Source organism: Lutjanus erythropterus, chromosome 12, assembly GCF_056507025.1.
Source record: "Lutjanus erythropterus isolate fLutEry1 chromosome 12, fLutEry1.hap2, whole genome shotgun sequence".
In the NCBI taxonomy this organism is placed as follows: Eukaryota; Metazoa; Chordata; class Actinopteri; order Lutjaniformes; family Lutjanidae; genus Lutjanus; species Lutjanus erythropterus.
In genome coordinates, this window is record NC_139328.1 from 6,968,540 (window position 1) to 6,985,829 (window position 17,290).

Here is a 17,290-nt window from a genome sequence, read left to right on the forward strand (position 1 = left end):
CTGTTGTTCTTCGGAGAAAGTAGGTTTGATTTTCATGTTTAGTCACAATGCAGTGATGCATAATGACATCTGAAATATAATGTTGATTACAGAGATGATAATGAAGGTAAACACAAAGAATCATAGCATTATCATAATCACATTCACAACTAGGCCGCTGCTGTTTGACACAACACACAGGAGGTCCTACCAGCATATTGTGTTTATTGCTAAAACATATGTATATTTATATATATATAAAAAAACAAAAACAGTGTAGAGTACAATGCTTTTTCCTGAGATGAAAAACATTTTTCTGCAAATTTACAGTGTAATTATGGTCCTTTTACAACCAATCAGCAGCAGGTGCGCCATTCATACACAGAAATCAGGGGAATTACACGTCACGTCAGAGGAAGAGCAGTTTTCTTTTTGTACAATGACAGAAGTGGTTTCATAATTCGGGAGAAAATTTGCATTTGGGAATTAAAAAAAAAAAAAAAAAAAACATTTCTCTGTGTGGCATTGTTTTAAAGTGCAACATAACAACCCAGAGAGAACTGCGTGTTTAGAAAACACAATTAAAATAAGAATAATAATATAAAATTCCCCCCAGTCATACAAAACTACGAGTCAATCAAGAATATATCCATGATAAGGATGATGATTGGGGGGTGATTTTTGTCGCGATTTTGCTGATTTAATGGTCTGAATGAATCAGAGCCGCTGCTCAGGACTCAAAATTAACTTTTTTTCCCCTCAATGTCCCACAACTCTCCTTTTTTACTGACGTTCTTCTGAAACTACTGCTCACGAAACCTTTCCTTAACAATTGCAGCAGGTTGTACACAACATGAGTGACCAAGGATGATTGAATGACCTAACAGCTCTTTACTTTCACTGCAGGAATGTTAGTCCTGTTTGTTTTGTTTTTTTCCAGGCGAAAGTGACCATTCAGAGTCAAATATGCAGTCGGTTTATCCAAATAATGTCTATTTGGAAATTTGCTTAAGCTTTTTTGTAAAGATTAGTTTCTCTGCTGTCCCAGACACTATATCCTTCTGTCCCAGCTACTACTTTTACAAAACTCCTTAATTTCGAGCACTGAACAGGTGAAAGAATATTTGCTTTCTTCACATATTGTGAGTTTATTCACTGGACACAGCGTAAGATGGCAAACTTTCTTTAGTAGCCGGTAGCCGGTTTGAATATTTTATTATATCGCACAACCCTAATAAGAAACCAAGGTGTCTTTAAAGGCTACACCTGTAGGGATGAAATCTGGAGCACACGGTTATAAATAAAGCATTTAATAAAGGTGCAGTAACCTTACACTGCTTATTAAAAGTTTTATTTATAGCCATATGCTCCAGATCTCATCTTCTTGACTTTTCTGTTTAAGACTGGATGTCCAGATGATATGCAAAATTGTTTGAGTTAAGAAAACTTTCTCAATCAAACATCCACCCAATGCAGCGGCGTGTTCTTACCCTGGACACGCTCATTTCACAAATTTTGCTTAATGAGGTCCACTTCCAGCTGTGGAGTCAGTTTCATATCAGAGTTAATTGTGGCTGTGAGGGGAGTGTAAGAGATCTGGGATTAAGAAACCCTCTACAGTACTAGAAGAATCTTTGAGGGCAGAAGATGAGAGGAGTGTCTGTCCTCTGTGGGTCTGATCAAACCGAGCACCTCAGTTTTAAAGTTTGTTTCAGGACGGAGAAAAAAATAACACCTAAGGCTATTTCTCTTCGTTTAACTCCTCTGGGCGGTCTGCTCTCTCCCTCTTCACCGAAACCGCCTCCTCCTTAACGCTCCCATCGTCTGTTATTGCTGTCGCTTCTCTTTTCCTCTCCTCCTTAACGAGCTCCGTCTTCACCTTCTTTTCCTTCGCACGTGGTCGTTTGACATCGTCGGTGGACTCGGAGGCGGCTGTCGAGCTCTCGCAGACGGTCGGACCCTCCCACTTCGGGATGTCCAATCCCAGCGAGTCCATCAGCTGTTTCATGACCTCATCCACGTAACCATGGATACGCAAGTGCGCATGCTTGTCCTGTGAGACAGCAATTTACAAATATTTTAACCACAAGTGCCCGAATTTATTCACAGTGTTCCGTGTGTTAGGCGGCGGCGTGTGAATGAGACTCACGTGTTTCGTGGGCTGCAGGTTGACAATGGCCACTTTGCCGCCTTTACGCTTGGTGAGGAGAGGAAGGTCTCCGCTGGGTTTGATCTGCATGGACGTGCCGAGCGTCAGTGCCAGGTCTGCTCGTCTGGGCGCAGACAGGACAGAAATATAACACAGATAACAGTCACAGTCATGTGCAGCTGCTGGTGACTGTCTGGTACAGACTGTTCTCTCACATCTGACTCACGGCACTCAGGGTCTGTTTCTTTGAAAAATGATTACTTGGTGATTATTGAAAAACCCAGAGGATCATTTAAGAACACTTACGGCTGTGCTGACGGCAGCCACAGACTCCACACAGACTCTTCTGATGAACAAAATATGCCTTTGTTACACTGCATAACTTTCAGAGTTGTCAGATTGCTGTACTGTTCACAACACGCAACTTTCTGCCTTGTACACAGGAATCTTGAGGTTTGCACACTACTGTGACTAATCAGTGACGGGGGGGGTCACACATCCCAAGATCTTTCACCTGAGACCATGATCTGTCTGCTCTTCAAACTCTATTTTGTCACAAAAATACACTAGAAGTGATTTAGATGATTAATTAAGAATGAGTGCAGCGGTTCAATATATATTCAGGCTTTTCTGGCTGCTGTTTCGGTGCTCTTCTGTCTCTATCTCTCTGTTATTCCTTCTCAACTCCTCTCCTCCCACAGCTGATGTCTCCTCTAATTGGCTGCAGCTCCGTCCCCAACACAATCAGATAATAAACCTCCTTGATAGCTTTCAGGTGTGTGAGAGGCATCGGTGAGCTCTGTACGGTTCACACAGAGCAATCATCACCAACGGGAGCGTGCACCTGTTTGCTTCTGATCTCGAGGCTTTTGACAACAATCTCCAAAACCTGACGGCCGAGAGCGAGGAGGGCTCAGACCCTGTCGTGTCAACTGAAAAAGTTCAAGATAATAAAATACTACATTAGAAGCCAGCCCAGTTTGAAATCTGAAAATCTTCTGTGGCCCACCAAAATCTTTAATTACAACTCTGATCAACACACAAGATTAATCGTACAAATGAGGAGATATAAGAATCTTTCCACTGTTAACGTGACTCGTCACCGAATACGATGTAACATCTGTCAAACAAGGTCACAAAAATTAAGAACAACATATAATTTAAATGCCATTGTTTTGTCTCTGTTCTGATTACTTTTTAAATAAAATAATCAGAAATATTTCATGGCAATTTCAAACTTAATTGAAACTTTAAATCATTTTATTTATTTCTGTTTTATGACCTCTAAAGGACCACACTTTGAGAATCACTGTTCTAAGCTGTATACAGAGGAAAAATAACAGAACACTTCTGTCTGTAGTGTCTGAAACACTACAGTTCAATCATCCACACTGTGTACATTTGCAGTATGGACTATTTTGTAGAAGAATGCTTTTAGCCCTGGGCTAAGTGCAGAGTGAAAAGCCCTTTATGTTGAGTTGAGAAAAGTGGTGCAACTTGGGGAAAAAGGTAAAAAAAAAAAATCTCTTCTTATTTTCAACAAACACAATTTATTTATCCAGATGGATGGAAAAGTCTTTGCGGATTCTGGACCTTCAGAAGAGCCACAAGTGTTATAAACGCCCTGCTGGGTTTTCCAAAGACTGAAGATTTTTATTATTTTTTTATTTTTTCCATGAAACGCACGTTTACTGCCGTCACTCAAATGTAATGTTTATACATGAGAAGCACAAACTGTCCTCAGCTGCTTTTCAGTAACATACATCAAACAAAGTCATCTCCACTTCAAACCATCCAATCGCTGCGTCCCGCCGTAATGAATGAACGAGCGGAAACACAGCGATTCTGCTGGAATAGCCTCCTGTTCGGTTACGAGACAAGGCGAAATTGAAGTTTTCTGAATGTAAAATTAGTCCTGCAACTCCCTGCACAGGCCACCATCTCTCCCTATCCATACAAATAGGGCAAATGAGTCGTCTTGTACATTTGTTTCAACATAAATATGTCTTTTAAGAGATCTAAATATCTACAAATTATAAAATAAACAAAGAAAATAATACACGCTGTAAAACTTCATTGTCATGTCAACTTAATTTGTCGATGTTTGGTGTTGGTTAGCCGGCACCAACCCAAGAGTCTTAATGTTCATGTTCACAATCTCAAATTTCTGTTTTGTTTTTCTTTTTAACGATTCGATTAATATTTGTTGACTATCGCAATTCAGATTTTTGCTGCAACAAATAAACCCTCTTGCCATCAAACTCAAACAAATAACTCAAGTGTTCAGTGGTCTGACCTTCAAATCTTTGTGACTGAAATTATGATTATGTATCATTTATGGTCACTGACAGAAGCCACCAAGGTGGAAACATCCCATTCATCCTGCTGCTCTGTAAAATACACAATAAAATCTTTTTGTGGCTGAACGGAAACGCCGACACACATGAGCCGAATGGAAACATTAGAGCAGACTGTGGTGCCCTCAAAACCCTAAAAAGCTTTTCAAATGGAGGCTTATTTACATAACAGGACGCTGATCTAACATAATTTCAGTTTCCAGTTCACAGGACTCATTTGATCACCCACAGATATTATCTTTTTGCATTTTTCATTAGTTTTTCATTTCTGTTTTCAATTTGGTTTCCAGAGTGGGTGTGCTCATTTTAGTTTAGTTTGTTTTAAAAGTTTCACTTTTGTTGAATTTTTAGTTGTTTTAGTTTTTAGTTTAGCTTCAGTTAAGAATAATAACCTTGGTTTTGAGCTAGTGTGTGCCATTTTGTACTATTTTTGCCAGAGACGAAATAAGTACGTTAATTCTAAATAGACAGATGTGTGTACTGTGTGTGCTGAATCAAAAACTGAATAGCCAATAGTTTAGCCAATAGAAAAACGAAACAATGGAGCACAAACTGCTGCAGTTTTGTCTCACTTACCTGCTGGCATCGTCTGCTTTGTTCAGGTCCCGGTCAGGGAGAGCGTCCTCCCAGTCCAGTATCGTGCTGATCAGCTTCCCTCTGTTTGAGTAAAGAATCCACAGTCACACTCAAGAACGAATCGTGACAGTTTACTTCAAATTGTGGTGAGAGCGTGTCTTCACCTGCAGGCTCTGAGTCCTCTGGATCGAACCACCTCGCAGTAACGTCCTGTCGGCTTCAGCCCCATCACGCCGATCACTTTGTCTCTCACGTACTGCCTGGAAAAACAAAGACTCCTTGGTCTCCGTCCAAATACATCAGCTTTTGTTTAATTAAAGAGCTGCTTACAAGCTAATAAGTTCCTTTTATACACATGAATTAATGCACAAAACGTGATAACACAGACTCTGTGGCCACTTCTTTAGATAAACTTGACAACTTTTACCTCCAGACAGCCAATTTTTCCAAGACATGGACTCTACAAGATAGTGGAAAATCCTCTTTAAAGATATCAGGGACCCATGTAGCTGCTGCACACTTGCTTAAACATATATTTATGCCTTTGGTCGACTTCATCCCAAAGGTAATCTGCTTGGATGAGATCCGGAGACTGTGCAGGTGTCTGGAGTTAAATGAAGTTAGTGACATGCTGGTGGAACATTTTGAGATAATGAGCGCTTCGTGAAAGAGTACATTATCCTGCAGGAATAAAGAAAGAGGACCCACAGTTTGCATTTAAGTGCATACTCGACCTTTGACACAAGGCAGGATGCATCAGGGATTCACACTGTTTTCTTTGGTCCAAATTCTGCCTCAGATGATTGTGGAAAAACTTGTTTCAAATGTACAGATCACATCTGTTGTACCTTCATCCTCTTGTCCTTATGGGATGGAAGACAGCATGTTTCTTTCCTGCTGCAGCCAGTCGTTTATGTCAATACGTGTACGAGTTTTCTGTGGGTTTTTTTTTTCTGGATGTCTGAGCCATTACTTGCAGACTTCTGGCTTTACTGTGAACTTGAGGTCTGGTAAAATGGGTCAAGTCTGGCCTTTTTCTTCTGACCTCTGCTACTGCTACCACTGACTGCCTATTTTTCACCGTCTGTAGAATCTGCAGCTTGAAATTAACAATTTTCCTCAGTGTGCTGCAACAGTCCTGGATTCTGCTTTCATCTGTTTCTGACTTTACAAACTTTGTCCCAAATCAAAGTTCTTTTTTTCTCCATTCATTGCTGCTTATTGAACCTTAATAGGTTTCACATAATTACATGTATCTTAACAATGCAATTAATATTTACACACTTAACACATTAGATGACATGTAAGTGAACACATGTACTGACAGTGACCAATATGGTGCAGCACATGTAACTTTTCTGGCACTGATATAAGTATAAAACAACCTTGAATAACCCTGCATATTAACATTTTTACCGTGTTCAGTGTTTGTGGCCATTTACACATTGAGCCAAATGTTACACACCTCACTCTGCTTAACCGAGGGTGCAACGTGTGCGGAAAATACTAATCTCTATAAACAGATATCTGCATATGAATGTAGAATCTGTCAACATATGGGGATGCATATGAATGCTAAATTGTCGTGAGAAAAAAGCCGACAGGAAAACACAGACTCAGATCCTGTCAGGTCTACTGCTGCTAGGTTGATGGATGTACCTCTGAGCTAAAAAAAAAAAAACCCCACAGAGGTGTAAAGAAATGCATCACTGAACATTTTTCAATAACTTAATACTAATGCAGACATGTACACATGCAGCCTGAGCAACTAACATTACATTTATTCACCATATGATGTTAACTTACATGTTACACAGATGTTTTGCGAGACGAGCGCTCTGAATTTTATGAAAAAAAGAAATCAGTAGGTGGTAGAGCTTTCTCTTACCAAGCCCCTTGTCTTTGAAACAGCGTTCCTTTTCAAATCAGAGACTCCAGCAGTCAACTCATTCAAAAGCAAACTCAAAACACATCTTTTCCATCAACTTTCAACCTCTTCCAGTCTGCCTTAAACACTGAACTACGGTTAGTCTTGCTACATTTTCGTGTGTTTATTGGTGTTTGTAATATGTACAGCCATATGAAGCATGTTTTATGATATCATTTTATAATAAACTTTGATATGAGTCATATGTTCAGCTATACAGTTTCCCACCACCGCATCAGAACAATACCTCTACATGAGCGACTGACAATGAATGACTGAATGAGCAGGCGGTCATCTGCACTCGCTGTACGACTGTTAATATGTCCCTTTATTAAGTTTTTAACCTCTAACACCATTTGCATTATATTTGATACAGGAGTTTTTGAGACCTTTACATCATCAACATGATCAATACTATGAAATCTGAGACGTGTCGACCAAGCTGTTTTTGCTTACCAAAAAGCAAAACAAAAATGTTCCTGTTTGAAAAAATTGTGATCAAGGAAATTTCATAAATGCCTGATGTATCAAATAGAATTCAAACAACACATCCTATATGTAAATGATATATATTTTTTTTATTTTGATAAAAGGTACAAAATGCTTTTCAATTAAAAAAAAAAGAAGAATTTTCTGGCAATTATTTCAGGCGTGAGGCTTTACAGGGTTAATATTTTTTCAGGTGAGAAAGTATTTCCTAATATGTCGTCAATTTATCCAAATGACGCCTATTTAGAAATTTGCTCTGATATTTTTATAGTAAGTGCCTCTAATGCCCCAGAATTATCCCAGGCTTTGTGTCCTGGGTAGAGATGTCAAGATACCAGAGTTTTAAACTTTGATATTAGTATGAGACGATTTAAAATGATACTCATTCAGTACCACGGCAAAAAGAACGTCCTGGGAAATTATTCTCTGTTTCCCGCCCAGGGACTACAGATGAAAATTAGCTTAAAGTTAACTCTGGTGTGGCTAAGTAGCTGTGGACTGTCCCTGTTAAATAAATACATAAATACAAAGCAGGATTTTTTTTTCAGTGGCAACCTGCACACTCTGCTTTACATTTGATACTATTAAATATTAGAATTGTATTGTTTTTAAATGTGTGACATCGGAACAAAGGAACACTTTGAACACAAGTTGCAAAAGGACTAACGCACGATGCCTAACTTGCAATATAACATTTATTTGTGACGTTTCGGTACTGGATCTTCATCAGACAAACACGTGACATTGAAAAAGACTCGACACTTCCGATAGTTTTGACAACCTTCATCCCTGGTGCTCTTTTTATTGTCCCTGGGACAACCTAAAATTTTAAATGCCGTCTGCAGTGTGTGAAAATCCCAGGAGGGCGCCAGTTTCCGAGATGCTAGAAAGACAACAACAACAACATCTGGTGCACATCTGATACTGTGCATGCTAATGTTAGGTCGACAGTTTACCGAACCTCCTGTCATGGATGTTTTTTTTCATATCGTGTTGCCACATGATTCTCTGTCTGGTTTTACCAAACAGGTGCACCTCATAAAATGGCCTGACAGTGATTCGCTTTTAGAGATGAGAATTATTTTCTGAAAGCTTTTCAAGATGAAAATGTGTGTGTTTGGTGCTTGTGTGTGTGTGTGAACATACCTGCCACACTTCTCACATTCCTCCACAAACATGTTTCCATGCAGCTCTGATAGCAGATCCCTAATAGAGCAAGAGGGAGGAAAGTCAACGCAGGCACAAAGATCATAAAGATGATATTCACTTAGATCAACGTCTCTAAAGTTAATGTCAGGACTCTTTAACACAACTTTTTCCTCAGTCCTTCTTTGCAGCTCGCACCCTGATAAACACTCTGATAAATATTCTGAGGGCAGATTCACGTCTGAGCTCCAGCTGGCACCTGAGCAGATTAGTACCAACTGGTTTACTTTACCAGTTCGTCTGCTGTCCCACTGATTTCCTCAGAGAACCACCACTTCGCTATCTACCCTCGTCTGGAAAAAAAAAAAAGGACCTGACTGATGGAGAGTGGAGGGAGAGCTAAGACATGGCTTCCAGGGAGAGCAAGTCTTCCAATATGCGTAAAAGCTGGATGTACATACTGAATGAAAAATTGGATTCGTGGCCCTGGGTTAGTCCAATATGATTGGATAATCCAGAGTCAGACTAAACATTTTCCATTCCACTGAACATTATTTGAAGTTATTTGAGCCGTATTTAAAGAGTGGCTCATTTCTGGCGCCGTTACAGCTGTTATCACAAAGCGGCAGATTCATACTTTAAAACAATGAGTCACAACCCAACAAGTAACAAACTGGCGTGACACAATATGGTCTCAGAGCTTAAACTGCTGCAAGACTTGTGTTTGTAAAATATCAGAAATGATGAAAAATATATAAAACTATAAAGTGTGTTTGTTTTATCATAAGGAATTCACTGCGGTGCCTGAACAAGTTAACTTTTCCTCTAAGTAAGAGCCTCACGTCCACTTCTCACTTATTCATTCCCTCTCCTCACCTCGCTTTGCTTCGAGCAGAGCAACGTCCCTAAAATGTTCTCTGATTAGCATACGGAGAACATTTTCATCTACATTTGGATCATTTGGCGAAAACGAGGCTGTAATTGGTCAAACAGTATCTGATGATACATCTTTAAAGCTGCACTAATAAAACCTAGAGCTGCAACAAGTAATTGATTATTAAACTAATCGCCTACTATTTCGATAATAGAAAGGTCAAAATTCTTTTAATCAAGCTTCTTAAATGTGAATATATTCTGTTTTCTTTGCCTTGCTTGCTTGTAAAATGCATATTTTTGGGTTGTGGAGAATACAAGACATTTTAGGATGTCATGTTGGGCTTTGGGAAACACTCACTGTCATTTTTCACCATTTTCTGACATTTTATAGACAATATAAATAAAAATAAAATATTTTTAGATAAATAATAGGTGAACTGACTACATGCAATTCAAAGGTTGGGACTCACAGTGACGAACCCACAGAGAATTATCAACCGACTCTGCAGTTCACCCTCAACTCCATTAAGTGTTTTAGCATCTTTCAGCTTATCATTGTAGTTTTATGACAACTTTAATGTTTTGGTTCACTCTCAACACACTTATAAACTTTGTTTCCACCAACAGCAAGCAGCTGTTTTCAGAAAAAAAAATGAGACAATGAGCAACAACCCTAATTCCCAAAACTTTGGGATGCTGTGTACGGTGTAAATAAAAACAGAATGCAATAGTTTGCCACCCAACTGTGTTTACAGACAGTAGGTTTACAAAGTGTTCCTGAGCTCGTGTAGTAATATCCCCATCCTCGCTTGCGACGCCTTTAGAAGATGCCCTTAAAGACCCAATCATGATGCTGTCACCTCTTATCGTTTTCTTTTAACTTGTAATTTTTTTGAAGATTATTTAACATATGCAGAGACCAAAAAAGATAAGGTAAAAAGTTGGAGGATACATTACATAACAACTGGCTAGATCATAGGTACACAAGAATATATACACACACACACGATACCCACATACCTATTTGTGTGTTCGCACGCATGAGTGTTTGTGTCACCTCTCATCAGTTAACCTGTTTACCTTTTGAATGCTTCAAACAGCTGCTTTTGATCATTCTTCAACTTTCTCACTCATTTGTCGTCCCGTTGCAACTTGGTTGTTGGCATTAAATTCAAAATTAGCATAAAATTACAGTCTGTTTTATGTTTTCCACAATGTCTCAGCTTTTTTTTGGAATCAGGGTTGTACCTCGTCAGCACCGAATGGCACAAAGTTAGTGACTAGCTGGTGAACACAGTGGAGCATTTAGCAGCTAAAGAGCAAAACACTTCCCTGAGGAGTTGTTAAAGACCAAAAACAGAGCTAAAGGAGAATGAATATTGGATTTAAATTCATCAGGTGCACACAAACATGACTCAAACTGAATGCTAATGTTGCTCTTTGTCTGCTGGGTGTGTAAAGTGTTTAATATGCTCATCATAACAACTTCCTGGGTGATAATACGTCAGTGTTGTAGGTGATTAATCAAATAGTCAATCAAAATAGGCAACTATTTTGACAATGAATTAATCATTTAAGTTTTTTTTTTTTCAAATAAATGTGATAAAATTTGACTGTTGTGGGTTCTTTTCTTGTCTTAACATGACAGTAAAGTTTGTTTTGGACTGTTACAGAAAACAAGACGTGATGACAGCTTGCATAGGACACTGTGATGGGCAATTTCACTGCTTTCTGAAGTTTTATGAAAACAAAATTATTCATTGCTGAAAGGAAAAAATATTCAGCAGATTAATCGATAGTGCAAATAATTGTTGCAGCCCTTCAGTGTTGTATTTGCAGCCTGTTCCACTGCACCCATGCGGAACAAAAAACAAACAAAACAACTCAGATTTAAGTTAAGTTAGCCACTGAGTGCTTAAAATGCTTAAAAGGCAGGGCAGAGTTTACCTGGGGAAGCCTGATCGGACATGCAGGCCGTCCACATTCTGACTGATGAGATACTTGAGGTACCCGGCCCTCTGCAGTCCCAGGAGGGCCATGTGAGTCAAGCTGGGTTTGGCATCTTCAAATGTCGTGTCAAAGTGAGGTGACTCACCCTTTTCCTCTAACGTCCACACACCCTTTGGACCCCTGAAAGAGAAGATAATGATGAATGAACTGGTAGCAGTTGTAATCAGGTACGGACAGGTTGTGATACCATTTTATGCCATTACAGGACAGCTGAATATTCGACAGGAAAGCGGGAGACAGAGCTGGGGACTGACATGCAGCAAAGGGCCTTAGATGGGAGCTGAACTCATGGCTGCTGCTGCAGCGGACTCAAGGCCACAAGACATGGGGCTATCGTTCGACCAACTGATCTACAAAGGACTGTGAAAAATTATGCAGCCCTAAAAGAAACCAGAAAACATCCACATTTAGGAAGCTGGGAAGATTTCTGCAAAGGAGGTCTGCAAAGTTTGTGAACCAAATTTACAATACGTTGTCAAATGCTGCAAGTCTGAGCCCACAGAAAATAATAAAAGATTGTTCCACAACTGAAATCTACATATAAAAAAAATTATGAGCATTTCACAAAAACAAACTGTCCAATCTGGCAGAAATATTTCTGTACAGTCAGTGACTAAAATGCATAAAAATCTGTTGCCCAGTCTGGGCTCATTCTGTCTATGTCTCTTTGATTAGCCAGTCAGTTTTTGGGTGTCTGAATGAGGGATGAACACAGCTGTCTTGTCAGCACTGGCGCAGTCTAACATCCTCACAGTTGCCGAGTTACTTCAGGGACGTGCGACTTATCTTTATGCATTCAATGAGGGGCCACATCTTGTGAATCCTCAAACGCAGCCACAACAGTCTCATCTTTCTATTTGAACTTGAACAGCCGAATCTCTCACCATCAACATGATTCACAGCCTGCTCAGCCAAGACCAGTTCAAAGACGCAGCAGCATTAAAGGGGAGGTGTTTACGTCACTTATTAAATGCTTACAGCACCCTGAGAAAGATGCTGCAGGACATGAAAGCCACACAGGATTTGTAAAGCTGGTGTGTTCACATGTGTCGGTGACGTCAATAACACACAATCAATCTGAGCGGCTGAGTTTGTTGCTCTGAGCTGCAGCGTTTCGTGAGTGTGTGTGTGTGTGTGCGGGGCATCACTGAGAATATAAACTATGTTAGTGGGCCTGATGTGTAGCCTATATACAAGCCACGGTTTTAATGATATTTCCGTCCAAGGTCGACTCTACATGACTGACAGGCAGGGCAATCAAATATTAACTGACCAGGTTTCCAGAGCTAAAGCCTCCAGACATGTATATATGAATCACACAGGCAAACATCTGTCATTCAAACCAGAATGAACTCTCCCTGAGAAAAAAAACATAGGCTAAATTCTTTATCTCATGTGCCACCGCTCAGCTATTAGGGCCAAATATATCTCTGTATGTCTCAGTATCAAATGAAAACAAAAGGAACCGGGATTGATTTCAGTGTGGGTTATTGATTTACAAAGGGCTCGATCTGACAGATAATGAGCGAGTAGTGCCCTCCTCTGCTCATACAGTGATACTACAAGAGAAAGCAGGAGGCTAAGCCAAGAAGCCGTCATTATGTCGACCAGAAATATATATTAAAAAAAGTTTTTTTTAAAGCAAAATGGTAATTCATGGTCTGCATTCACTGATTATGCAGCTTATCTACTAACAGTATTAGCATTTTGTACAGTGGCATAAAGTTACTGTCCACAAATGTAATCCCTCACAATGCTATAAAGTCCATTTGCCAGCTAATCCATTCAGAAAAAAAATTCATTTTAATTTAAAAAAAAGATGTTGTTAAAGAGTTAGGACTCATCAGTTGACTCACTACAATCTGTTCAGTAACTTTTCTGAGTGAAGCAATTCAAGAACTCCCACAATCAACACTTCCCTTATTATTATAATATACTCTGATTTGTTCAAGCCTGTTTACAAACTGTACAAATGGTTTTTATCCTGATTCAATGTAAAGTTAAAGGCAGGATTTTACCAAATGGCAACGCATAGATCAGTGGTTCTCAAACTGTGGGGCACAGAGTGACTGCAGGTGAATGACCAGGGGAAGAAATGGCGTGAAACTAAGTTTAACGAATATGATTTAGGTAGGAAAAATTCTTCTTCTTCTGACGCTATCATGCTAACCTTCATTTCAGTAAAATTCAAATCGTATCTTTTTTGGGGCTCTGATGTGGGGCATGCCAGAAAAAGTCTGACAACTACTGGCATAGACTTGTTCAGAAATAATCACCCTCAACCCACCAGAAATGTGTTGCGGTGCCCGCTGAGATTGTGCCCTCTTATTTTCTCATTATTTTGCTGTGGTTGGGACACTTTATCAACACAAAACATCAGTATCTGCCGTCCCGGGGAGACTGGAGACTCAGCAATCAGATATCTTACAAACAACAATGGACAATTCTACTTATTCTAATTTTACCTTCTTTGGGACCTGTAAAGATATGAGCTCTCAGGAGAAGCAACATCTTGTGACAAATGGATAGTTCAACAAGTGAAAATAGTATATCCACTCTAACACAATTTATCATATGATCGTTACATAAACTGTTAAAGTGACATGTAAGGCTTTGAACTGTAGTACTGAAGTTTTTGATGAAACATCCAAACATCAAATCCTTTTTTTCAGTTGGTTCCTGAAATACTGGTAATGACTGCTAATAATTGTGTATTTGCTTCAGAAGGGGGGCAAGGAAAAAAGGGGTGCAAGGAAAGGCAGGTTTGAAGAGTAACTTTTCAGATTTTTTTTTCTTCCCAAATTTCTGATTAGTCTTCAGCCTCAGCTTTTACAGCGACAGGACTATTTCCAGAATTGCTGCAATAATCTTCAACTGTCTGCCCTGCAGACTGTCAATTTCATCAGTTTACCCTGCTGACTCACCACCACTGTGCCAATCAAACAACTCTGAGATTTCAGATTTGCACAAACAATTAACATTGAATTATGTGGAACACAAACAATAAAATTCATGCTTGGAATACTACATTAAGTTCATTTGAAATCAATCAAAACAGGTGACAATATATACACACATAATATAATATACACAAAAACAAATCACTTCTGGTTTCCCAAGACAGTGTTGTAAAAGTTACCGAGGAGTATTTTTGAAAATAGAATATATTAGTTATGGATTAAATACAAATCAATCTGCCTCCTGGAGGTTTTTAATAGTGTGTAACGGTCAGACTGTATATGTTTGGGGTGCCAGTTAGATCAGCGCCTAGCAATACCTCGTCAGGGTGTGAGTCAGTATTACTATTTTTTTTTAGTTGTCAACCGCACATAAGGTCAAGAAAATAAGAGCAGAAACTCTTTTTCTGGTGGTAGCACTAGCTGATCGCTACAAGTGAAGACTCACAGGTCTGGTGAGAGCACTGTCTATTTGGCTCACCTTTAAACAGACTTTAATTTCAAAGCTTAGGTCACTGTAGGAAAAGGACATGATAATTCAGTTTCCTGTGCACCGTTTAAACTTTAACATCTTGTAAATGGGCAACAATCAGGAGATGCTGAAACAAGCTAAGCTGTGTTTTTGACGAGTGTACTTGAAATCTTAATTGTAATTTGCCCAACAATGTCTTAAGTTTTAGTTCCATAGCAAATTTTGTTTTTTAATTAGTTAAGATATATTGCTTCTTTCCCCATCATTATATTGCTCTTGATATCATTCTCTTTATCTTCACATGGGGCAGAAATTTGAGAAGTCAGTGTTGTCTCGCTAATCATGTTCATGACCATTAATGGTGGGGAGAGAGAGAAAAGCAGCTTATGTTGAAAGAGAAAAGTTATAGTTGTACTTGTGTTTTACCTGAAGTCTGGGATGCCGGCTGAGGTGCTGATTCCTGCTCCGGAGTGAACGACCAAGTACTGAGACTCTTTTATCAACTGAGCGAGAGTCTCCACCTTCGCCTTTAGCTCCTCAGGACCATCAAACTTCTGCAAAAAAACCCCAGAAAATATCAGGTTTAAAAACAGCTGGCCAGTGCTGGTACAATCAAATATCAATTTTAAATTTTCAAATTTTAATGGTCTTTCTTGTGCACACCTCACACATTCTGCTTTTGTTTTTTTAATGTTGCATATTTATTACTATTGTAACAGAACAGAGCTTTTGCTGAACATATTACAGCTAGAATTGCAACGGTATGAGATTTTCATGGTATGATGACCATCTCAGAAAATATCACAGCTTCCCGGGATATGATATTACACAATTATTAGTATTCCTATCAATTAGAATAATTGGTTGAACAAACGCTTTGTCCTAATTTAACAAAATATTATGTCCTCACAGACATGAAATTTAATATGAACTTGAAACAATATATTTTTTTAAATAACACTAATATGGTAGGAGACTCTCACATAGCTGAGCAAATGTACATGTTATAACTGACAGTTTTCATACCAAAAAAAAAATCAAGTTGCAAGTTTGGGGGCAGAACTGTAAAGTCTCTAACAAAGCCTTGTCAGAGATGGTGACATTATAGTTATCATATCTCAACAGAGATGGAAAGTAAAGTATATTCACTCCATCAGTGTTGATGTACTGGTACTTTTCCATTTCATGCAACTTAATACTTGTGCCTTTTTTTTTTTTTACATTTAAAAGTAATACATGGTACTTGTTATCTCTTTATTTTTTCTCCTTTATTGGATTTCTGGAGTTACTGGTTTTAGCCCTGGTTTGTGCTTCTCATGTAGTCTAATTATCAATTTAAGTTCTACATGTAAAACCTGTAATTAAAACACAAACTGAAGACAGTGACAGACAGACAGATTAAATACAGATGTAAAATTAATGTACAACTCTGAATGGAGCCATTCTAAACAAAGACTTATAACGTTACTTCAGTACTTTCTGTTGTTAGCTAACATTTCAGCACTTTTTCTTCAATGCGTTTTAGAGAGCAGAATATTTACTTGTCATGGAGTATTTTTAAACTGAAGCATTTAGGCTCATTTTCCACCAAAACATCATTATGACCGAACATAATCCAGCCAACCTCGGCTAACATGCTAGCAACTGATGAGATGCTAACTACCTACAACCCACAGTAGCTTATCTTTTACCTCAGGAAGTCCACAAACACCTTTGTCTGCGTACGGAGAGAGACCGGCTGCATAATTTACAGACATGCCTGTTGTTGGTCTCGTATCTTTATTATTTCTGTTTAGAAAGCTGTTCGTGTTTGTTGTAAAGCAGAAAGATCTCCCAGGCGGGTTTTTAACTGTGTTGTTTGAATGACGTCATCTCTTGGAGACGAGTCGACGGATGCTGCATTCAGAGACGGGAGGAAATGGAATGCCCACAAATATTGTTTGTTTCGGTGACGAGTGTCTATGTTTTTACATACATTTAGACTTACAAATAAAAGGTTAATGTGCCCAGCAAATTGTAGGGTATCTTTTTTTCTGGAAAAACCTACACTTGTTAATTTCTAATCAAACATACCAAATGAATGTTATTTTGCAGGATTTTACAGACCTTATTAACTTCTAAACGTTTGATATTGTGTGACTAAAACGTAAATGAACTGATATTACCTTCTCAATTTATTAATAAGTGGTGTAGAGCTTCTACACGTTAACAAGGCCGCCCCACTCCTCATGCAATGCGTCACTCTTTCTGCTTTTGAACCCTCTTAGTGAACTCGATTAAAGTCTGTGAAGCGTCTGTACTTATGGTGGATATTTATATTAAGCAAAATAACCAAAATGTATTAAAGATTTT

At 38.8% G+C, this 17,290-nt stretch overlaps 1 protein-coding gene across 1 annotated transcript; it reads right to left on the reverse strand.

The window, feature by feature from the left end:
• Positions 1–935: 935 nt before the first annotated feature.
• On the reverse strand, positions 936–16,800 carry sirt6 (sirtuin 6). Its single transcript, XM_084732893.1, has 8 exons — positions 16,630–16,800; positions 15,365–15,492; positions 11,447–11,629; positions 8,624–8,683; positions 5,226–5,321; positions 5,062–5,142; positions 2,129–2,252; positions 936–2,032 (listed from the first exon to the last, which is right to left on the reverse strand). The coding sequence occupies exons 1-8, from the start codon at positions 16,693–16,695 to the stop codon at positions 1,721–1,723; spliced, it is 1,050 nt and encodes a 349-aa protein (XP_084589019.1). The 5' UTR covers positions 16,696–16,800; the 3' UTR covers positions 936–1,720.
• Between the last annotated feature and the right edge of the window lie 490 nt (positions 16,801–17,290).